Here is a 23,920-nt window from a genome sequence, read left to right on the forward strand (position 1 = left end):
GTGTGAACAGTGGTTCTTTTCAACCCTTGACAAAGCCGTTCCCCCCAGTTCTTCCCCTCCTCTACATTAGCATAGACAGCCCACATTGCTTCAACCTTGGACTGACCTTTAAGAAATTCCACCATAACACAGTCTTTAACACTGAATGAAGCAAGCAACACATCCTTTATGTAAAAGTAACTCACTTATACAACACATTACAGGCATCCACAGGGCAGACTTTTGACTAGAAAGAGTAGATACCAAATGTGCAACACTGCAGTACTGTGAGGTCTAAAGCTGTGCTGAGTAGAATTGGGGGATATCCACTCTATACCAGCGTAGGCAGGAAGTGACGTAGGTGAACTGGTATGCTGAGACTGAAAACCTAGACACACTCAAGGCACACTGCTCTGGTCTTACATACTCTACCTTCCATTCCTTATGTATATACACATACTCCACTCCACTCTGTGTTCAGTGACATCATCTGATAATTTTCTGGCTTGTGTATCATAGCATAATCTTCCTGAAGCATCACATAGCGTGTTGTAGAGGAGGCAGGAAGAAGAGGTCTGTGAGCGTTTCCCTGAGTTCTGATGCTTCAGAACATTCCCTATCTCTTCCTTCCATTGTGCTGCGCTCAGGGAATCAGGACTGACATCCACCCCTCAGCACTCCAGGCTCTGGAGCCCTTTCCTTGATAGATTAGAACAACCACCACCACCACCAAGGATAACCACAACTGATCTGTGGAATCACATGCTGCACAAATTAATAGCTACACATGCTGAGTTTTAGTTGCTCAAAATGTATTTATGGATGACTCAACTGTCGGAGTATTGCTTGCACGATAAGTAGATTTTCCAGGCTCAGTATATTGACTGTTAACAGCCAGCTTGCTAGCCAGTCAACCAGTCAGCCAACCATTTGGCCAGACAGCCGTCAGCCAGCCGGCCGGCCGGCCAGAGAGCCAGAGTCTGATCTACACTTGGTATCTAAACAGAAGAGCAGCATACCATGGTGACGGGTGCTTGACTGTGGAGGAGAAGAGAGGGGATGGCGGAACAACAAACGTCTTCATACGCTGGGCCTGGGGACACTGCTGAGCTGAGGGTGTGATACTTCAGCGCGAAGAGAGGGAGGGAGAGATAAAGAGAGGTTTATCTCTGACTGCGAGGAGTCTGCCAGACTGATAGAAATCTATTCATCCCCTTGAAGAGAAACAACTTGGTTTCCTCAACCATTCTCTGGGACAAAAGGGAACCCTTGGATGGCTCTGTGGCTGGTTGAGTTTGTGACAAGAGTGGGAGGGAGGAGAACAAGAGGAAAGGAGTGACTCGAACAGAAAGACAAGACTGGAAAACAAAAGAACGAACTGGGAAAGAGCGAGAGGGTGGAGGGCAGGCAGTGGGATGATGGGAGGGATTGAGGGAGGGCACTAAGAGAGACCAGAGAGAGCCACCAAACTCGGGGTGTGTCAGATGTCTCTCTTTGCCGACAGCGGGAGCAGCGTGTGATAATCCTGGTGGACGGGTCTATTTTTACCGCTGTGTTCTGCCCTGTCCACTGCTGCTCTGTGTCCTCCAGAACCCAGGCAAGCAACTGGAGAGAGGACACCTCCACACACACACATACAAACACAGGTGCTGTCGGGATTATATACTCAACCTGTTGGACCAGAGAGCTGCGGTTCGCTCTGGGACATCTTCAGAGGAATACTGGACGGTTTGGAGCACAAGTAAAAGACTGAGTACCCAGGAACAGAAGAAAAAAAGGGACAACAAAAGGAGAGCGGGAAACGAAGAGAGAGAGAGCTGAGGCAGTGAGGGGAGAGTGCTTCGGAGGCATTAAGGAAGAGAGGGGCAGTTATAACTCTGCGTAACACTGTATGAGGTGTGGAACTGACAGAGTAGACCATGTCCAGCGAAGGTGACAGTGGAGGTCAGCCTTCCTCGACCACTATCAGCACCATTGCAGTCCAGGCTGGGGATTCCCAGATCATCATCACTCTCCTCAAGGTACAATGCTTGTTCTAACTTTTACAGTAGTTTGAGGTAACATAACTTGGTCTGTGAGTTTGTACATACATTGTTGTTAATTCTGGGGTTTCACAATGGTCCAAATGTCCAATTTAGCTTGTTGGACAATTTTTGTGTCATGTTTTTCATAGAGATAGTTCAGAGCGTGTCTTTTTCCATTCAAGATTAAACAGGCGGTTTGACACCAATCACCATAGCGACAAGAATCTTCACAACAACAATAAACCACCACAGCATGTTTGCATTAGGTGATATCGATCCGTCTGTTTTTGTCTGGCTGTGACCTCTCTGTATCAGATCGATTGCTCCCAAAGTGCTTTGCTCTTTCGGGAGAGAGAGAGAGAGACAGACCGGTGTGTCCATGATGTCACAGACATGGGGAGCTGCAGCACTCTGCTGTTCAGCTGTGCTGCTGAGATGTCAATGCTGCCCTGTGTTTGTCCAGCAGGCTCTCTTTGACATAACTCCCACGTCCCTCACAAATACAGGCTTATCTATCACAGCGCGACATCAGCTCTCACATTCCATCATGATAGTTATATTGTTCGGGACAAAGCACCACTCAAACAGTAGGACAGTGACACATGAGGGCGTAATTTATTTATTTAGGGATTTTAATGATATTTATACATCGAGGAAGTACAAATTCACATGAAAAGGTGTTTGCTGAGGTTCTGGGTTATTGATTTCCACTCAGCAGGTGGGTTGTTTTGGGGGAAAGGGGATTATGGAACAGTGGTAGAGGAATGGCGGGGATGCAAGTGTGTTGACCAGTTTAGGCTGCGTTGTGGTCAGGGGGCGGTGCATTCCAAGGCCCTGTAAAGTGAGTGTCAGTGCAGTAATCTGAGGTATGCTGTCATTAAAGGGCACAACGTGCCTGGTGAATCAGCTCCACACACACACAGGCATGTACACAGCAAGCAGCAAGTCAGAGTATGCTTCATGTATGTGCTTTGCCAGTTTGAGAGCGTGACATTGTCCCCAAGGTGTCTTCCACACAGCCAGCAAGGAACAGTAATCCTACGGTACCTAGATACATGCTCTGTTTACACACCGTGAAATCCAAACAGCCATGTGGCTGTTCACAGGTATACTGTTACAACCTGCTTAGCACCGAGTCTGTACATAAACATGGCCTTGGCATGTGTGTGTGTGTGCTTGTTTGTGTGTAGAGTGGGCCGCTACTGCAGCTTCAGTTAACCGAGGCCCAGCCAGACCTGCTGGAGATGGGCAGCAACCAAGAAGAAACCAAGAAACTCATGGAGGAGCACGACCAGCTCCTGACCAAACTCAAGGTACCGGCTGTGCAACGGACCCACATGCTGACTGACTGATTGACTGACTGACTGGACATCCATGACTACCACTCATACCACTCATGACTCATACCATTCCATGACTACCACTTACTGTCAAAGCACTAATGTTTCAATGAATAATCTTGACATTCCTCACCCCGAGGTAGAACATAACCTGTTACTAGGACATCATTAGGACTGCTCTGCTCTGAGTTAAGATGGAGGTTGACTGCTGTTCCATGGCTTTTCACCGGAGCTTTGTCAGCAGCAGCTATCACCTTGATTTATAACATTTCCACTGAACAGACAGTCTTTCCAGGGCCCATTTTAGCCTCGGCAGTACAATAGCTATTTCAGATCCAACTGTTCACTCTGTTGCCAAGTACAGTTGTTTGAATGGCTCTCCTGTAGTCAGATCGTTTCCGGCTGGTGATGGGCACATACAGTACAGAACATATAACGTCCAGCCTGTTCTCCCTTGAGTTTATTACAGCAAGGCGAGACAGCACTCTATTGGTGTGAGTGATGGTTGTGGGGTTCTTTTTCCTCTTAAACACAAAGAAAATAAGGATTAGATTATCCAACCAATAGGCGTGGAATCTGTAACCATCATAAGAAAGTCAGATTTAGGCCCTAGAACACTCTAATTACAGAGTTCTCCTACTGACGAATCCTAAACAGATTGTGGCACATATGAAAGCCTGCGTAAGTAAACTTGGACATGGCTGAATGTTGTCCAAAGCAATGCAGTAAAAAGCCCCTGCTCAAATGAAATAACCATGTCAGGATGAGTAATGATGTTTTGTAAATCAACACTACCCTCTTGACAGAGAGTGAAGGAAACTGGACTCATGGCTTCTGTCAGAGATAAAAGCAGAGTGAGGTGATGCTTGTGTCGGTCAGAAATAGAAGGAAAGTAGCTATGCCAAACTAAGAGTGTGTCTGTTCCCATACAACCTTAACAGTGTGTCTATCCCCATACAACCTGAAGAGTGTCTTTCTCTCAGAACTTAAGTGTGCTTATCCTGTCAGAAAACGTTTGTGTGTGTTTGTCCCGTAAGAATCACATTGTGTCTGTGTCTGTCCTGTTAGAAATACGAGGGAGGAGTGTGGGCTCTGCTGGAGGAAGCAGACAAAACCGCGGAGGAGAAGAGGAGGGATGAGGGGGAGGTGTATGAGGCCATGGCTGACACGCTGAGCCAGGCATGGAGCAGCCTCATCTCCCTGCTGGAGAGGCGCAAGACACTGCTGCAGTTGTCCTCCGAGTTTTTTGACCGCGCGCTGGAGGTGAGACGTTCACCGTCGTCTGGACTGGTCTGCTTCACGGTCTGTTTTAGTACCCTGTTTTACCTCAATGTACAGGTAACACCATCCTGACACAATCCCACCAAACAGGTTTATCAGGCTACTGTACAGTATAAAAAAAATTGATAAATTCCAACACGGAAAGTGATTTGTCATGGCAGTATTGGTTTTGGGAAGTTTTGACTTCATGAAAGCAGCACTGCACAGTGTTACAGTACCTTCCTGTTTTGAAAGCTACATCTGTTTCCCCTGTAAACCAATTCAAAACAACACAAAACCATTCAAAGGGAACACAGCATGATCCTTCCGTATCGTTAGCAATAGTGTATTCAAGCAGGAAAAACATTTTCATTCCATTTAACAATAAACATGACAGAACAGTAAATACATGCTCTGTATGCTAACAGATAAACAATGGTTCTCTAAATTGAATCCATGGCTGCTGCTGGTCTGCCTGAGATCTGAAGCTGATGTCTATTTCTCTGTGATCCATTGACGATGCCTGCCTATATTTTTTTCTTTCTTTCTTTCTTTCTTTCTTTCTTTCTTTCTTTCTTTCTTTCTTTCTTTCTTTCTTTCTTTCTTTCTTTCTTTCTTTCTTTCTTTCTTTCTTTCTTTCTTTCTTTCTTTCTTTCTTTCTTTCTTTCTTTCTTTCTTTGGATCCCTTCCACAAAGTGTTTGCTAGTAACTCAAAGAACAACCAACAACCATTCAAATCCCACTTTGTCAGTAAAACAAAAAAGCTAAGAAAGCAACCTGTCTCCCAGTTTGCCATCAGGATCGACGAGGCGGAGGAGTTCCAGAGCCGAGGCCAGGAGCTGGAGGACACAGAGAGTCTGAGGGAACTGCTGCAGACACACAGCGTCATGAAGAGAGGTGAGGATGACCTCTCAGAGGACCTCTCAGAGCCCCAAGGCATCCTGGGATAGTGAGGAGTAGTGACGGCATAGTACCAGCTCCAGATGTCTGTCACGTGATTCATGGCTGACTGTGCTCAGACTGGTCACCTCTGGCCTTCCACCTCCAGACACCCAGTCTGCAAAACACAAGAATTCACATTTTGTTTAATTTTACAAAGTTCAGTTTGGGTCAACACTGGGACAGTGAGGAAAAAAAGTTAGTTGCGAGGCCTGATCACAGCACTTACAAATATCAGTCAGAATAGAACAGTTACTCATCCTCCCTTTTTCTCTTTATGACCTTTTTATTATCAAAACAAAGTCACTGCGGCTGTCAGTTGGAGCTGGATTGTGGATTTAACGTCCCCATGGCTTTGAGTTCCACATTACAGCGTGTGTGTGGACAGGATGAGTGTCCCATCATAGGAGTGGGTGGAGAGGGATACGTCAGTTCAACAAAAGCTTTCCTTCATCGGTGGTTGTGTTGCTCAGGGACATGGGGAGCTTCATGTCTGATGATGTCAAACATTGTATCAACAAACCCTTCCCATTCCCTGTATCAGGGTTCATAGATATGACTTCATGGTGTGGGTAAGACTGCACCCTATGTTTTAACCTTACAAATGTAAAACCTCAGAGGACATGCTTTGGATGACACAAAATCTATCTGGTAATGATATAAATATGTTGCAACCACACCAGAGTTGTACAACATGTTTATCAGACACAACCCCTTCAAATCAAATAAAAATTTATTCATATAGCCCTTTTTACAAGCAATGTTACAGAGGGCTTCAAATACGCCCATAGAACTGTCCTTCAACCAACCTAAACCCTTAACCTAAACCCCTTCTTTGTGTCGACGTCAGGTTTGTTGGAGAGGTCCCTGCTGGTTATGACCAAACGTGAGGAGCTGATGTCGTGTCTGCGGGAGCTGCAGCAGATGGAGGAGCTGCGAGGCTGCGGCGCTGCAGGGCTGCAGGGGTGGAGCAGCAGCTGCAGCAGGGTGGAGAGCCTGGTGGAGATCCTGCAGGACAGGCGCAGGCAGGTGGACCTCAGCATGAACCAGCAGCAGCTCCACCTGCAGCTCATCCTGCGCCTCTTCCAGTGGGAAAGACAGGAACAGGAAGTGAGTCGCTGGAACAGGAAGTGCTACTCTTATGAAATGGGATCTGGTTTTGCTAGGCTTGATGTTGTGACAACACAAATGCAAATCATGAGAGGAATGCATTCAGGTCTGTTACTATGGCTACACATGAATGAACACTGAAAAAGAGGCTTTTCAAGCTGAGCTATGGGCTGGAATATTCTGAAATGGCTCATGTGTACAGGCCTCATGATAAAGATGTCCTGAGGATGTCCTCTTAGATGAATGCTAAACATTTCTTCTATCCAGCTGATCATATGGCATCATGTGTTGAAATAAAATACATATGCCTTTGGCTTTGCTCTTTAGACATGCCAAGTGTTTGATACTCTATCCACCGGTTCTGGAGTTGCCTTCTATTTCTGTGCGTGCCTCTAGATGCTGTGTAACGCTGACGTTAAAAGCATCTCAGACAATCACCTCACATCATGTGCTGTGTCCTTTTTGTCCCTAGATCTGTTCAAATCTATTATGTTTCTAAATCATCATTGGGTTTGAATGAATCTTGATGTTACATTTACATTTACATTTAGTCATTTAGCAGACCCTCTTTTCCAGAGCGACTTACAGTAAATACAGGGACATTCCCCCGAGGCAAGTAGGGTGAAGTGCCTTGCCCAAGGACACAACGTCATTTGGAACGGCGGGGAATCGATCCGGCAACCTTCGGATTACTAGCCCGACTCCCTCACCGCTCAGCCATCTGACTCCCTGATGTTGATATTTCCTGGCCCCAGGTGACAGAGTGGTTCAGGAGCCAGGCAGAGGTGTACCTGGAAAGAGATGCACTGGGCTCCAGTCTGTCCGAGAGCCAAGGGCTGCTTCAGGAGTACAGAGACTTTGAGGCCAAAGCCAAGGTACCGTGGCTCAGATATTGTATGTCATCATGGGTCATGATGGCTCCTCATGAAGGATTCCTTTGATGGAGCAGAACGTCTCCAGTCCTCTGTGCAAGATAACATTTTATACAATGTTCAGATCTGTGTCTGTTAACTGTTCCAGCACAATTTATCACCATCCTTCAATGTTATAGATGTCATCTTAGATGACTATAGAAGTGTGGTGGCATCACTTCCAACTTCAGTTCAGTAATACAAATATGTGATTTACTGCCTTGTCCTGCTGCCTCACACATTACTCCCTCTGGTATCTCTGTCCGTCTTCCTTCTGCGATGCAGGAGTGGAGCCTCCTGGTGGAGAGGTTGCTGACTCAGGCCTCAGAGCTGCAGACAGAGGAGCTGCAGCTGCACCCTGAGGAATGTCCTGAGGCAGGGCAGGTGTGTGAGAGGAGTGGGACTCTGAAGAGCCTCCAAGACAAGCTCTGGAGCCTGATGATGGGCCGTCAGGCTCAGCTACAGGAAAGCAACGCCTTCTTTGACAGCGCCAATAAGGTAAAGCTCAGCTGGATGCCAGTCAGCACTGCCCTCTGGTGGTGAGAGTTGTCATTCTGCCTGTTTTTAGTTGAAGTTTAACTTTACATCAGAAAAAGAACACAGCACATGTATTTGAATAATCTTAGCATTTTTTTGATAGATACACACATACTATCTCACCTTGCCGATTGAGCAAACTTACCTCCCCATGCCTCCTCAGGCGTTTGAGGTCCTTGGAGGCATCGAGAGTCAGATCAAGAATCTGAAGACCCAGACGATGAGTTTAACAGAGCTGGCGAAGAAGCATGAGGAGCTGCTGAGGAACATCAAGGATTCTTCCATGGAGCCAATCCAGAGAGGACAGCTCATGCTGCTGAAGAGCCACCTACACAGGTCAGTCAGGGAGTCATGTGGCTGAGCGGTTACGGAATCGGGCTAGTAATCTGAAGTTTGCCAGTTCGATTCCCGGCCGCGCAAAATGACGTTGTGACCTTGGGCAAGACACTTCACCCTACTTGCCTCGGGGAATGTCCCTGTACTTACTGTAAGTCGCTCTGGATGGGAGTGTCTACTGAATAATGTAAATGTCAGTGTGTTGTTTGAGCATCGGTTAGTTAGGTCGGTTTGGGTTGTGGTGGTCATTTGAATTAGCTTTCTTTCGAAGCTTTTCACAAGTCATAACTTGCCACGTAAACATTTATTTTGTTTATAATATATTTCAAAGATGGTTCCTTCCAGAGGTGGGATGTGTACCATTGATGACCAGACCTCGTTCTAATCCTCCATGCTTCTTCTTCATAGTAACCAGATGGCAGGGGTGCAGAGGATGCTGGGATACGTCTGCGAACGAGTCGAGAGTTTGAGTCGGGAGTGCCATGCCCACAGAGCCCTGGCTGATAAAAAGCAGCAGTTAGTGTCCTCATGTGAGGACCTGATAGACAAGGTACCGTTGACAAGACAGAATGTGTGTGTATGTGTTTGTATGTGTGGTTCGTTGGCTGAGGACCAGTTGCAGCGCTTCGCGTGTCAGTAACATGGTGTGTCTTTGTGTCCTGTTCAGATCTCCGTGTGGATAAAGGGCTGCAGCCATGTTCTATCAAGCAACACCGAACCTGGAGAGCAGCTGTCTCAGTCTGAGGACCTCCTCAACAAACACCTGGAGCTCTCGGAGCAGACACGGGTAACTATCCATTGACATGGACTGAAGGACGAGTGGCTCATCCAGCTCCACTTCCTGCCCTGCTCAGTCATGTGCTCTCCCTCAGGAGACGGCGGCTGATGCAGAGGCCATGTCTGAGCTCCTGCTGGAGCTGAGGGACCTCGAGTGTCCCGAGGCAACCGAGCTCTCCAACAAAGCCAGTCTGCTGGAGGAAGAGCTGAAGACCGTCACAAGGAACATTAGCCAGCGCATCGAGAGCATACGACCATACGTGGGCTTCCTCAGGATTGCTGAGGAGGTCAGTTTGTGTGACAACAAAAGTGTTTTAAAAGCTTTTTTTTTCTTTATAGGGAGGTCACCTCATTGGTGTTTTTGTGTGCAGGTGGAGGAGCAGATGCAAGGCCTGAGAGAATCCTACAACAGGAAGCCAGAAGAGGAAGAGAATGAAGAGAGTGGAGGAGGAGGAGGTGGTGTGGGGGTGAAAGAGCAGGCTGATGCCCGCTGGCAGAGCATGCTACAGAGGTTCCTCACCATGCAGGACCAGGGCAACAACTTCATCAACTCTAACATGGTTAGTAACAGAAAATCAAAATACAGCTCGTCCAGCTCGGTAAGAGAGATTTCAAATACAAAGTGACAGTTTCTTTCTTTGCTTTTCTGCTTTTGCCTGGTTTTAGGTGAGTGAGAAGCTGAACCTGAATGTCCGAGCTGCCATTGTGGTGGTGGAGAAGACCATGGAGGACCTGACCAAGAGGAAAGGGGACCTGTCAGACCTGTGGACCTCTTGGCAGCTGCATGTCAGTCACATCAAGTCTGTCAAGAAGCAGTGGAAGAGGTTTAAAGAACAGTTGAAAAAGGTGCTCTGGAGTTGCGTCGCATCTAACCTTCTCTGTCTCAGGTTGCTTTGCGGGGGTTGGACGGCTGAGCGGTTAGGGAGTTGGGCTATTAATCAGAAAGGTTGTTGGTTCGATTCCCGGCCGTGCCAAATTACGTTATGTCCTTGGGCAAGGCACTTCACCCTACTTGCCTCGGGGAGAATGTCCCTGTACTTACTGTACGTCGCTCTGGATAAGAGCGTCTACTAAATGACTAAATGTTTGTGTCAAGAATACAACAAAATGTGTTCATTTTTTTCACGGTCATTTATTCCAGACGCTTAATGACCTGAGGTCAGTGGAAGAGGTTCTGGTTCCAACCACCAAGATAGACCTGGGCTCAGACCTACAGACAGTCTCCAAACTACTGGAGAACTTCAACCTGGCCAAGCCTCAGTTTATGGTAAGCAGAGATTGACTCCATCTTGTGGCCAAAGTGACTCCATCCTCCCACTTGACAAAGCCGCATATTAATAGGACTGATCCCTTGTGGTGGACTCCTTTTACAGTACAAGATATCTGTTGTGGTAGCAACCAAAAATATCTGTTCCACTCTCTACTTTGCCGCCGTAGCAACTGAATGCTGAAGTAGAGTACATGGTGAAGACGTCGGAGCTGCTGGCCCTCAAGGGAGTTCCTGTCAGGGAGAAAAGTGAGAGAGTCACAGAGCTTCTCCAGCTGCACCACAGGATCAAAGAGAAGATCAGAGAGTACGAGGCGCTCCTCAACATGGCCGTCAAGTTCCACCAGCTCCACAACGAGGTATCAGACCACAGATGTTATCTAGCCCCGGCCTGGTGTTTATCCACATCCTACAAAGCCTCTCTTTGATTCACGTTTCCAGGGAGCTTGTCCGAATGTGTTTTTTAAGAGATGGAGGATGGAAGCAAGCTATTTAACGACAGGAAGGGTAATGGTTTGTGTATGCGGTCTAGCTGGAGAAGTTGCTGTCGTGTGAGCCGGTGCGAGCCTTCAGTGAGACGAGTCAGGCCCGGACACAGCTGAGCCAGCACCAGGAGAGGCAGAGCCACGTCCGACACCTCCACAAGCTGGCCCTCTCCCTGGGAACGGACATCACCACCTCCGTACAGCAGTCGGTAAGTTAGTCCCCATCTGCCCGTCTGCCTGCATGCCTGCCTCTAAGATGCCATGTATCTGCCTGTTTCAACACCGTGACTCCGACAAGGCTGTCGATGAAACTGTAGCGTGCGTCGCAGTCACATGACTTCCTCCGGGGTTCCACAGCAGGCCACGGGGTTCTGTGTGCGTCGCCTGGCGGAACGTCTTGAGCGTCTGGAGAGAGGCTGTGCCTCCTGGATCGCCCAGGCCCACCGCTGCGAGGAGAGTCTCACCAGCAATGTCCACTACTGCGTCTTCAAGGAGGAGATCACAGAGGTGAGGTCTTTGGACTCTGGAACTCTGGACTTTTGGACTCTATGGTCTCTAATTAAAGATGACTGAAAAGCAGTTCTGTTAGAATAACAGTAGGATAACGCTAATAAGATCACAAAGGGACACCTGTTTCAACTAACCAGCATCTCAATTATCGCATTAGTAGTGGAATCAACTGTGCCAGTGTGAAAGCTGGGGGTACGGACAGGGGACTTCCAGAGTTCAAATCTCCTAGGCGGGGTTCTCAATAGTCTCTAAAGTGTCCTACTTTCCTGTTCTGTTTCCTGTCAGTGTAGTTTAGGCTAGCAAGAAGAGATAGGAGAAGGAAGCAGGAGATCTCCCTGTCCAACTCCCACCTCACCCCTCAGCATACCATGGCTGTCTCTGGACTATATTAAACTTAGGGACACTGAGCTTTGTCTCCAGAGAAAATCTATTGATAGTAACATTCTCTTCCTCCCTTCCTCCCCCCACTTCCACCATCCTTCTCTCCTTCCCCATCTGCCATGTGGCTAATGTCACTCCAGAGGGGGCAGATTTATCAGCTGTTTTAAGGAAGACCCACATTCCAAACATGTTAGCTATCCGCCGGAGGACATGAATTAGCAGGTCCACCTTAAAAACAATACACGAAGTGTTCCTTTTGTAAAGTTGTTGAGCAAAGTCGATACAAATACATTTGATATAAATAATTTACTTTGACACAAATAATTTACTGAACTCAACTTTGATTCTGCATGAGGCACTCTTTATTAATGCATGGGAAATTACTGCAGAATTTTAGATCAGAATACTCAATATTACTACTGATCTGTTGTGATCTGCATTGCCTTCTACTGGATGGTGACAGTTCAGTGTAGTTCATCCACAGTTCACTCTTGACTTGTCACACTTTCCATTGACCTAGGTCAGAATTGTATTTCCTTATAGTTAATCATATATTGGACTAAAGATGGCCTATAAGATACAGTTTATTATTCTAGAAGACGTGTGAGGAAGAGGATGCTGTCAACTAATGACATTATTTGATAAGCTTGTAGAGGGGGGGGGGGGGGTGTTGTACTTCCATATGGCCACAAGAGAGAGCCACTATCTCCCACTGCTTTCTCCCACTGCCTCTTTGAGGGAGGGAGTTCCCCTAAACATGTCACGGTACAAACATAATCTCGGACACAACCAGGAATGTACATGACTGTATTTCAACTGCTCTCATGAAGATGATTCGGGTTGACATTGTTTCCATTAAGAAGGACACTACACCACTACACATGCCTCGATACTAACCAGACTGCGTTTCGTCTCTATTAAAACATATTGGACAGTCCAGAAGTAAATATACTCATGTATTAGACCTCGTGCAAAGTTTATGAATAAACCTATAGTCATAAAAATCTACTTTACGAATACTAAATGCTAATGCACCATAATCAGACCATAAGACTATCATCTACTGCATGCCTACTTGAATATGAAGTTTGTTTGTAGTAAGATGCTAAACAATACTTTTCTGAGGAGACATTTTCCCACTTTGCTGTGTCACAGCTCCCAACAAATTTGGGATTTTGTGTCAGTGACCGCCCCCCTTTCATAAATATGTATGAGTAAACAGGCTGGTATGCTGTGAGCATGGGCAGGCCAGTTGCTGCCGCTCATCAGCAAGTGAGAAAACCAGCAGCTCCCCAGTACAACGTGGGGTTCCTGGTGGTGGATGTTGCCTGCAGGATCCATCTTTTAGGTCTGTCTTCAGTCAGGAGTGTGCTGTTTCTATTCCTTTCAATTGGATACTACTCAAAAAATTGATTTGTTCAGTAAGGGCGGACACAACAACTGTATACATGTAGACTATTGAACTATAAGTTCATCACAGATTGCATAGTGTATTAATCATGGTGACACAGTCACCTGTCATCACTATATAAACTGTCGTGGTCTCTTTGACAAACCAATCACAGCCCTCTCCACCTGCTGTGAGATGTTTCGAGCTAATTATGTTTACAAAGAATTGACCAAGGGTTTTGGTTGGTGTGAGCTTCTGGAGAGAACTTCTGGAAGTGGTGGAAATGTTCAGGCCTGAAAAACAACCATCAAACTGTGGCTTGTTCCTTCTTCTGAGATAAACTGTCGAGGGTCTGAAATCTGAAACTCTTTAAAGCTTTGGCTTTTCACTCTGTCCGCTGCTGCTGTAGGCTACTCCCCCTTTCCCCCTTCTCTCTTTCGCTCCCCTTTCTTTCTCTCTCTCTCTCTCTCTCTCTCTCTCTCTCTCTCTCTCTCTCTCTCTCTCTCTCTCTCTCTCTCTCTGTCTTTCTCTCTCTCTCTCTCTCTCTCTCTCTCTCTCTCTCTCTCTCTCTCTCTCTCTCTCTCTCTCTCTCTCTCTCTCGCTACCTGAGTCAGGAACATAAACAGATCTTACCATGTACCATGTGACATGACTGACCCAAGGGGTCCAGCCCCGGGCCCTAGGCTCTCTATCCAGGGCCACAGGCTCCCTGCTCCAGACCTCAGACCTGGAGCTTTGAGATGCAGCTGTCCTTGGCTGACACATGAGCCAGCCATTTGGAAATCAGACACCATTGCTGAAGCCTGCCAGGCGGGACAGAAATGGCCCTGCAGTATAAATCACGTCTCCAGCATCAACCATTAAGCTCACTGATATAATCCCCTCAGCACCAAGCCAGGGGGAACATGGACCCAGCCTTCCGCTACCCCAGCTACACATATATCTGTGCTGCTGCACAAGTTATAGATAGGGAAAGTATTTAGTCCAAGCTACAAAATGTATGTATTCCACTTTTGTATGTTCCACTTTATTCAGAAGTAAGACGGTAAGGGGGAGGTGGTTCTTATACAACCTCCATAGTCTAATCTCAGGCCACTGGGGTGTGGAGTGGGCTATTTCTAGAGACCTGGGATTAACCAGAGTGCAGATGCTTCACAATTACATAGACTGAACCAGTCCTCTGAGTTGTCTTAATGTTTACCATTATTTTAACATATTTTTAGTTAAGAGAATCATTTAAGGACTTGAAGAAGAAGTTAAACAACCTGAAATTCAACTACATGAAGAAAAATGAAAAGTCCAGGAACCTGAAAGCAGTGAAGAACCAAATACAGCAAATTGACGTTTATGTTGAGAAGCTACAGGTGAGATTCATGTAGTGCACTCTAACTCTAAAACTAGCTTCCTTCCAGTTGACTTTGGTGTATTATCTCCAGTAGACCTCCACTAATACTCCCTCAACCCTCACTCAACTATTTTCAGCACTAGAGCTGAATCTTTCCTCCTAGCTTAGATGTATGTCTCTTGTTTCACATGAAGGTGTTGAAGCGTCGTATTCAGGTGTTCACGGCAAAGGTGTCGTCCAGCTCAGAGCGCCACCTAGTGGGCAGCAGCCCCAGGGAGGTGGAGGATGCCGTCAACGAGCTCCAGAGGCAGCTGGGAGACTTTGATCGCAGCGTGGAGGAGTACAGACAGAACCTGGAGATGAGTGTGAAGCTGCAGCAAGCCATGGAAGAGGTCGGTACACATGGACTGCACACACACACTCACACACACTCTCACACACACACACACACACACACACACACACACACACACACAGGATGCTTTGTTGCCACTGCGAATGGGTCATTGTCACTATTCTTACTGTATTTGCTGCAGTATCAGTTCTGGTGTGACGAAGCCAGTGCAACCATTGTGCGGGTGGGAAAATACTCTTCCCAGTGCCAAACCAGGGAGGCTGTGGCTACCCTCTACAAACAGTTTGAGAAGTTCGTCTGGCCAACTGTCCCTCAGCAAGAGGAGAGGATCAGCCAGATCACTGAACTGGCTATCAAGCTGCACGGTGAGGCACTAGACTGTTGAGATCAAAACAGAACAGACTGTTAGAAACCAGAACAGATCAAGTTGTGCTTGAGTATGTAACAGCTGAAGTCTGCCTGAGACCTAGTCAGTACATATCTTTCATGTTTGTCGTAGGTGCTGAGGAGGGCAAGAGGTACATAGACAAAACTGTCACTAAACACAATGAGATAGTGGAGTCTATCAAAGAGCTGTGTAATGGACTGATGGACCTGGAGGCCAAACTACAGGTTGGAGCGCCCCCCATTAGACACACACACACACACACCAGTTACAGTCAGAGTGCGAATTATACAATGACAATCGAGGGGGTCAACTTATTCTCCAGGGCGTGTATCGAGCCCCCGCTGACCTGTTGTTTTTACCTCTTTTGGGGGAATCCAAGTCTTAATTAGGAACCCCCCTGTAATTCGCACCCTGGTTAGAGTATGACCTGTGTTGTGTTGGCAGACGGGAGCTGTAAAGCAGCTGTCAGAGGACAAGCAGGATGTGACAGAACTGCAGGACAAAACCTCCAACCAGCTAGCAGAGAAGACCGAAAACCAACTCCTTGACTGTCTGGATGTGGTAAGATCTCAACATTATGTACTGTGTTTGAAAGTAAACGTCTCAGTGATGGAAACCATGAATCTTTTTAATAATATCCCCTGGATAGTATCCATTTCTAATCTCCTACATTTGGAACAGTCGGAGCAGAAAGAAACTGGACATACTCCGGAACTCACCACAGGGGATGATGGGAAAGAGATCCCAATCAAGACACTGACCAGTAAGAATCCTCCTCTGAAGAAGACAGAAAGCCAGGACCTCCCAGACAAGCAGACAGAAGGCGCCAGACACACAGTCCCAGAGAGACAGACTGTGGTGTCAGAGAGCAGCTCGTTCACCCAGGAGGAGTACTCACAGACCAGCCGAGTGGAAACCTTCACCAGCAGGTCCACGGTGGAGAGGAAAGAGGAGCGCCACTCCTCCTTCTCCTGCACGCACACCTTCAACCTGTCTTGTTCTCCACACACACTGTCGGAGAAGGACAGGAAGGCCCATGCTTTACACCAGTCAGGGCCTGGTGCTCAAGTTAGGGCCAATTCCCCTCCCCTGGCCCCTTCCTCTGGCCACAGCTTCTCCGACATCCAGAAAGAGTTCCAGAAGAAGGAGAGTAAGGGACTAGGGCTGAAGAATGCTCAGGAGCTAACTCATAACTTTACTGGTTACCACACATCCTCTGATCCTCAGGTCAGTATTAAGATTTAACATAGCAAAGCCCAGATCAATATACAATCAATCCATGATGGCATTTCACATTCATCCCTCTCCCCCTCTCTTTACTATCTCTTCTTTCTTGCGGTCTCTTCTTTAACCCCCTCAATCCCAGGATGCAGCTGGAGGACTGGCAGAGGCAGAAGCTCTCACAGAAGAGTCACTGTCTAATGACGAGTACGAATGCACGTCACCTGATGACATTTCCCTGCCCCCTCTATCAGAAACCCCAGAGTCCAATATTGTCCAGTTAGAGAATGACCTGGATGACGGCTGCTGTGTAAGCTCCTCCCATAGCATCCACATCAACCAGTGTAACCAGTACAGCCAGCAGAGCCAGACCCAGCCTGAACCCAGCTGCCAGGCCCAGCCCGGTCTGGCAGAGAGCAATCCCTCCCCCACAGCAGGCCTGGGAAGCAGGTTCAGAGCTGAGTCTTCCTCCTTCGTCCAGAGCCCACTGACTGTCCCTTCTCCCAGCTTGGTCTCCACCACTCTTTCCAGCATCCTCAAGACCAAGACCAGTCATCCCAGCCCAGGACCCAGCCTACCCCAGGGCACTGCCCATTCCAGCAGTTTCCCCATAGGGAGCTCCAATCACAACCATGGTCTCCAACCCGATTGTGACCTGCCCGGTGCCAGCCTCCCTCCAGACCTAGCCAGCCTACCCTTGGGCACATCCAGCCAGTTTCACCAGACCATCTACTCGCTGCATGAAAGTGTCACTGAGATCCAGGAGTGTGTGCATGACCCCTGCGTGCCCCGCGGAGCCGCGGCCTCAGCCCGGCCTTGTTACACGCATGCCTCCCCTTCTTCACTAACCACAGAGCAGGACCCAGACGTGTGCCGGCCCATGGCCATCAGAGAGGAGATCAGACTGCCCTCCGCCAGCAGAGCCATGGGCAGCCTGGCAGCACAGGGGCCCTACCTCACCAGACCCCTGGCTAGTGCCACCGTAGTGGAGGGGTCGCCTGTGACTCTGGAGGTGGAGGTCACTGGATACCCTGAGCCTACACTCACATGGTGGGTAGCCCATAGTAAACTACTGCCATAAGCACATTAGTCTGTAGCCCCAAAAATCGATCGGCTTAAAACACAATCTTTACAATAGCTTCAAAAGTGGAATTTACCAGTGTAAGATTTAGAACCGATTTGCACCCTTATGAATAATTCTTAATGATTATTGTTTGTTCTGTAAGTCATCTGACAGTGGATGACTTCAGACAGTTCTGTAGATCTAGACCAAATGGATCTGTCGGGTGGGGAGGAGAGGAGTCGTAGACAGATGATAAGACACATTTACAAAATGCATGAAGTGTTCCGAAACCTCTCCTTTTCATAACATGTATTATGTTCCATTTTACTTAATAACTTGCTGTTTTTGGTGTGACTAACTACAATTTTGGAGTTATTTTTTTACTTATGATCATGTTAACACGTTTTGTCCAATAATCGATAAGAGTATTGAATAGTCCAGTACCCAGAAGTTGTTTTGATGTTGCTTAACCCCAGCCTCTGATGCAGAGGAGCTGATTTAGAGTAAATTGTATCTCCTGTGATAGTGTGATGTGATGGATGACCCTCTTGCCTCAGGTTGAAGAACGGCGAGAGCCTGGCCAGTGGCGACCACATACAGCTGTCCCACAAGGAGGGCAAGCACGCCCTGTTCATTGAGAGGGTGAAGGAGGGTGACGCTGGGGTGTATGAGATCCAGGCCTCAAGCTCCAGCGGCTCAGTGTCTTCTAGTGCCGCTCTGCAGGTGACAGGTAACAGTTACCCCAACCTCTTCACCTCCCTCCAGCTGGACTGGCACACCTGTTTCGGCACGCTGTGCATCCTCCTGTGGCTGCTCTACCTGTTGGTGCTGTGAGGGGGTAACACCACCCACCCCTGCCAGAACACTTATCTCCACCCAACCACACTCAACTCCACCTCTTTCCACACACTCTGATGGACAGCAGTGTTGGCACACAGAACACTGAGTCACTTTGACAACCTCACCTGGGAGATCACCCATGTATCGGAATGAGGCCACTTTCCTGATTAACACCACCTGTGAGGCTGTGAGGCTGTGAGGCTGCTAATTTCCTGTTGGTAAATATAAAGTCCTGGGTCAATGGTAGGTTAAAAACACTGTGGTTGTGAATATATCTATTAAAGTGCTTCATGAAATAACGCCCAAATAAATGCCCAAGCCCTATTGGACAGTAAACCGCTTTATATGATAAACATTTAAGTACTTGATCACAGTCAATTGTTGATGTTTATTTCCTGAACACGCCTTTTTAATAGGAAGTGTCCCCAGTTAAAACCATAGTCTAGATAAATGTAATCTCTGATGCTGTCATAGTACAGATGTATTAACCCTCACATGACTTATTTATTATTAAATTATAGACAATATATTTTAAACACAGTTGGTATTTTAGTATATGGAACTTTATTTTACATAATTATATCTCCATCAACTCTGCTTCATGCAATATGTGATGGATGGAAAGTGCATTGCATACAAGACAACGTGATCAGCTGTCAACCAAGAGTCAAGGTTATAGGGAGCTGCAGGATACAGTCATGTAGTCTTGTAACTCAGTGCACTGCTTGTTATAGTTCCCCTCCTGAAAGTTGTTTAAACTCTGAGATACATAGGCTTGCATTATAATACTGGTCAGGTCGTCTTATCGAATCATGATGTCAAATAAAGTTACATTGCTGAGTCTCAGAATGTATGGTTTTCTTGCTTGCTTTCATTGTACAGCCTTTTGAGACCTTCTTAATCCAGGCAGTATAAGACCCCAAAACAATGCATTTCACTGAGTTATCATTTAGTGAATTGTTTACCGAGTTAGGTGTACGTGTTTGCTTTCAAGGCCATTCGAACGCGAATTAGCTAACATCAGTCTGGTGATGATTAGCTAGCTGTGATGTGTTAGGCAATGGGGAGGTTAGGGAGGGGCTGTCTGCGATATCATCTTACACTCTGTTGCTAACTTAACCCCCCGCTGGGCTACGTAAATGGGTGTTCCAATCTAAACCCCCCTCTAGAATGAGTCAATGGTTCTTCCAAAGAGACCCCCCTCTGCGATGATAACATGGCTTCCTCCAGGGGTAGTCTGAAGGGCCATGACCAGAGAAGTGACAATAAACAGATTGACACAGAGAGATTCTGTATGATAGCATCCAACATTCCTAATGATTAAATATGCCTAGAATTAGCCTAAATCAAGCTCCATCCTGAAGGAGAATGTTAATCAAAAAAGGACTGGAGGACGTGGCAGAAGGCAGGGAGTGGCGTTGATGGAGGGATTTTTAAATAGCCTCAGTGATGCATGTTCGGTGGTCATATTTATAGCTATTCCCTTACAGCATTGCAAAGCAGTTGAAAATAACATTTACATTTTACATCTTTGGTGCCTAGTCACAGTGAACTTGTGTATATGAGAACTACACATTAAGTTTTAACCGCCCACAGAAATAGGAGCTAACAACTATATCTTAACATGCTGTCTGGTACTAATTATAAGCTTCTCTCCTACGCTCAAAACAGCCAAAGGCAGTCCTGGAGCTATTGAGGCAGAATCAACACTTGAAGATGGAGATCTACCAGCAGCAAACTGAAGCTGGGGCTAAATTGCTTTGGATAGAAGCGTCTGCTTAGTGAATACCTTATATATGTGGGCCAAAGCAGCAGAGTTCGTATTACATAGCACAGAGAATGCTCTTGTTTCCAACAGCGATGGGGGATTAGCTAAGATCTAGGCACATTGCACTGCCCATTTGCTTTTGTTGGCTTATTTTCACGTTTTGTCTTTGTAAAATTGTTCTTATGATGTGCAAATAAATGAATACTTCTGAAGTAAAATCTCCTTGATAGTGTTTATTGTTCCTTGATATTATAAATGTTCAATCACCCTTCTCCTGGCTCTAACATATAATTATGCTGTACAAATGGATGATCAAAATCATGAAATTAAATAAAAATACAAATCAACAGATGCTAAGGTCAATATGAGAACAGGTGCTGGGCCTACAGTAGAGGAATACATGTTGGAAAATACACAAAATTAGACACCACAGTGGTCTCTCAATTCTTTCCAGAGCTGTATGTTAAACATACACAACAACACATCTTCTCCACCATTCCTCCATTGACATCACCTGCCCAAACTGGCTGCTGAGGCGATGGGGGGTAGACACAGGCTTGAGTGACAGCAGCAGCCTCTTCCTTCCTGGTCTGTCTTGAAACGACTGGCTCATCCAGTGTCCAAGAAAGATTCTTAAACAGTGGAAGTAAATCAAATGGTTAGGCCTACAGGACGATAGTTCTTCTTCAGTAAGAATTTTACGTGAAACTGTTTGCTGTTTACATCACACAGCAGCAGCACCCATGTGTCTGGACAATGTAAAGTGAGTGACAGGTGTGAGCTTGCATAAAATGGCTCCGAACTCCCAGAATGCCTCTGGGGTGGTAGACCAATGAGGGGGGCAGATGACCTGGTGATGCTGGGGTCCAGGGGTATAAAAAGTAACACGACCATATTGTCACTTCTGAGCAGTTGGAGCATTCCCAGCCTTGCCTCGGGTGTAGGGATTGTTTCGGAAAAGCAAAACTACACATTCAGAGTGTAGTTTTGTTTTTTTGAGTTACTTTGAGGCTCAACTGTTCTCACATTGGATTTCTGTCAACATTTCAGGATAAGGAATTGTTACTGAAGACATCAAACTTCTGGGCTTAGTCCCATCAATCTTAGGCACCCTTGTGGATACAAGTAAGTGACTCTACTTTATAACACTGTGACCCTTTACCTATGCTGCGTTCTTTTATGGAAATCATCCTTAATTGAAATATTAATTTGATTAGATCTGGATCACAGTCCTTATATAAGACACCTAGTGCTTCATACCTAACTGGGAACCATTATCGCAATAGTCCTATAAAGAAACATCTAACTGTAAGGCTTTTTTAAGAAAAAGTGAATTGAGACCCAATGTTTTCTATTTTCAAGGTTATTATATGGTGGCATGGAGCAGACCATCCAAGAATAGCCTGTGATAGCATTAGAGTGGTGTCCCAGCTGGGTCGCCATGTCTTTTTAAGGGAATCAGCAGCAGGGCTATCAGTTGCACCTCCAGCTATGTGCCACATGGTGGCTGTCAGTCAAGTTGGGGGGGGGCAGAGTATTTTTAGAAGCTGCCATTTGAGTTACATAGCAAACAGTTTTATCGGAAGTTTACGGTTATGGATATGTTTCATCGAGTGTTATGATTTATACGATCTGCAAGTTGAATATTCATTGTCATCTGTCAATGTGTCCGCATCAGTCTTGGTCACAGTTACAGTATTAGTTGTTACTTTGTGGAAGGAAGACTAAGTGATTTTTTCCACTGAGGTCAAGTTCTCCAAAGCTGTTGAATAGTCAATGTTGGTTGAGAAGAGGAGATGATTTTGGTTATGTTTCATCATGTCTTCAAATGATGGCTGTTTTGTCTATCCACTCCATCAATGCATGTGCTCAAGGAGGGACCAATCACATTTTCTACCAGTAATGTTGTGTAGTATGTGATGATGATGATCCAGTGGGTTAATGCATCTGGTTGTTGTTGATATTGATGACTGGTTGACCAGAGAGGAAGAGGGCCTACTGTAGCTAGGGTCTTGAACAAAGGCTGATCCATGGAGCTTACGCTTGTGTTTATTGATGTTATAACATCCTAGTAATCTGGATATTAGAAACTAGATGACTGATTATTCATCTAATAGACGATTGATTTTTTAAATTATTATAAATGAATGTATTAGAGTAGCATACATATTGCTTACATAAGGGTCAGAGATAATGCTGGTGGTTGCATAATGCAGTGTGGCTGCTGGGCCTACTTATTAAAGTGGGTTGACAGTTCATTTACAAGAATCATTATTTATCAATCAAACATCATTATTATTACCATTTATTATCAAGTAATAATATATTAAGTGATAATACATTGCAATTTAATTAGATCATGAGTAAGCAGGTTTGTAAGGTGTCACTGCCACAGGGACAGCTGGTGGGTGTGTATGAGTGAATGTGAATCCTGGCTGATACTACAGCCAGGCAGACCTCATAGGTGGACGTCCAGTTGTCTCTGGCCTGTCTGTGAGCTGTCAGTTGGGGCTGAGACCCTGTGCTTGGCCTAACACCCAGACCACATGGAGCCTCCCATAGCTCAAGTAACAGGCTGCTGTAAACCAGGAGCTGCTACAAGCAAAGCTCTGATTAGATCCCCCACTGGCTATAAATAAAGTGGTGAGCTCCATAGAGGATGCTCTCTATGGACTGTCGAAACTAGGAAATTGATGTTTCCATAGGGATCTTGTGCTTGTGTTGCTTGTTGGATGATTTAAGAATGTATGCCATAGTAGAATGCTCATGCATAGCCATAGAATAGCATGATGATGAATGAACTCATGACAACGGATTCACGTAAATTAATGTTTGTTTGCGATTGGTGAAGAATATGTGTGTTGGTCAGTGTGGTGATTTTGTGTTCTGTTGTGTCTCTTAGGGTGTCTACCAAAATGTCGACACAGGCGCCAACATTTACACAGCCGTTACAAAGCGTTGTGGCACTTGAGGGTAGTGCCGCAACGTTTGAGGCTCAAGTTAGTGGTAAGGAAAACTCACATGTCCTGCATTGCACACTACTGTATGTAAATATCCATTATGTTTCAAAGCCTCGTGTAAATCCCTGCATTCGGCCTTTGCACCCAATCTAGCTCTTCCTTAACTCTGTAAAATGTGATCTTGCTGTATCTATTTATTGGTGTAATGAAACCAATATAAACATCTAAAAAGTGCAATCTCCCATTACCTTGTGAGTCAAACTAAATCAAATGCACACCTAAATTACATCTAAAGTTAGATGGATTAAGCTACAGTCCATACTTAGCCTGTAGAAGAACATGCGCTCATATTGACTGATATGAACAGAAATTATGGAACAAAAACCTTTTGGTGTAGATCAGACCACTGTTTTGCTGCCATCTTGTTAGATGTACTAGTATGCTGTGCTGATGATGCTGCTGACCCTATCTGTAGGTTCTCCAGTTCCTGAGGTGAGCTGGTTCCGTGATGGCCAGGTTCTCACGGCTGCGGCTCTGCCCGGCGTTCAGATCTCGTTCAGCGATGGCCGCGCTGTTCTGACGATCCCTGCTGTGACAGCCGCACACAGTGGAAGATTTTCTGTGAGAGCTACCAATGGAGCTGGACAAGCCACTAGCACCGCTGAACTCCTTGTTACAGGTAAGAGAACAGTATTAAAACCGAAGACAAAACCATACAAATTATTTTAAAAGAT

The 23,920-nt window shown here is 46.1% G+C and overlaps 2 protein-coding genes across 5 annotated transcripts in view; both read left to right on the top strand.

Moving 5' to 3' along the window:
* Positions 1–1,415: 1,415 nt before the first annotated feature.
* On the top strand, positions 1,416–20,449 carry ccdc141 (coiled-coil domain containing 141). 4 transcript variants are annotated; one of them, XM_047047284.1, is made up of 26 exons: positions 1,416–2,000; positions 3,194–3,316; positions 4,412–4,606; positions 5,392–5,500; positions 6,393–6,652; positions 7,408–7,527; positions 7,849–8,061; positions 8,264–8,436; positions 8,845–8,986; positions 9,104–9,223; positions 9,309–9,500; positions 9,585–9,773; positions 9,880–10,059; positions 10,355–10,480; positions 10,651–10,839; positions 11,013–11,174; positions 11,323–11,472; positions 14,470–14,610; positions 14,786–14,983; positions 15,128–15,311; positions 15,446–15,558; positions 15,779–15,895; positions 16,016–16,561; positions 16,701–17,605; positions 18,176–18,348; positions 20,130–20,449. In XM_047047284.1, exons 1-26 carry the CDS (start codon positions 1,899–1,901, stop codon positions 20,198–20,200), a joined length of 5,193 nt encoding a protein of 1,730 aa, XP_046903240.1. In that variant the 5' UTR covers positions 1,416–1,898; the 3' UTR covers positions 20,201–20,449. The 4 variants fall into 4 exon arrangements, with proteins under 4 accessions (XP_046903240.1, XP_046903243.1, XP_046903239.1 ...); XM_047047287.1 differs by having other exon boundaries at positions 16,701–16,762; XM_047047283.1 differs by lacking the exon at positions 20,130–20,449 and having other exon boundaries at positions 18,176–20,123.
* Positions 20,450–21,137: 688 nt separating this feature from the next.
* The window catches only part of ttn.2 (titin, tandem duplicate 2), a 153,002-nt gene continuing 150,219 nt past the window's right edge, over positions 21,138–23,920 (top strand). The window contains exons 1-3 of the mRNA XM_047047514.1: positions 21,138–21,351; positions 23,129–23,232; positions 23,662–23,865. Of these exons, the coding sequence (XP_046903470.1) occupies positions 23,142–23,232; positions 23,662–23,865 (295 nt within the window). The 5' untranslated portion in view covers positions 21,138–21,351; positions 23,129–23,141. The remainder of the gene's footprint in view (positions 21,352–23,128; positions 23,233–23,661; positions 23,866–23,920) is intronic.

Source organism: Hypomesus transpacificus, chromosome 23 (genome assembly GCF_021917145.1).
Source record: "Hypomesus transpacificus isolate Combined female chromosome 23, fHypTra1, whole genome shotgun sequence".
In the NCBI taxonomy this organism is placed as follows: domain Eukaryota; kingdom Metazoa; phylum Chordata; class Actinopteri; order Osmeriformes; family Osmeridae; genus Hypomesus; species Hypomesus transpacificus.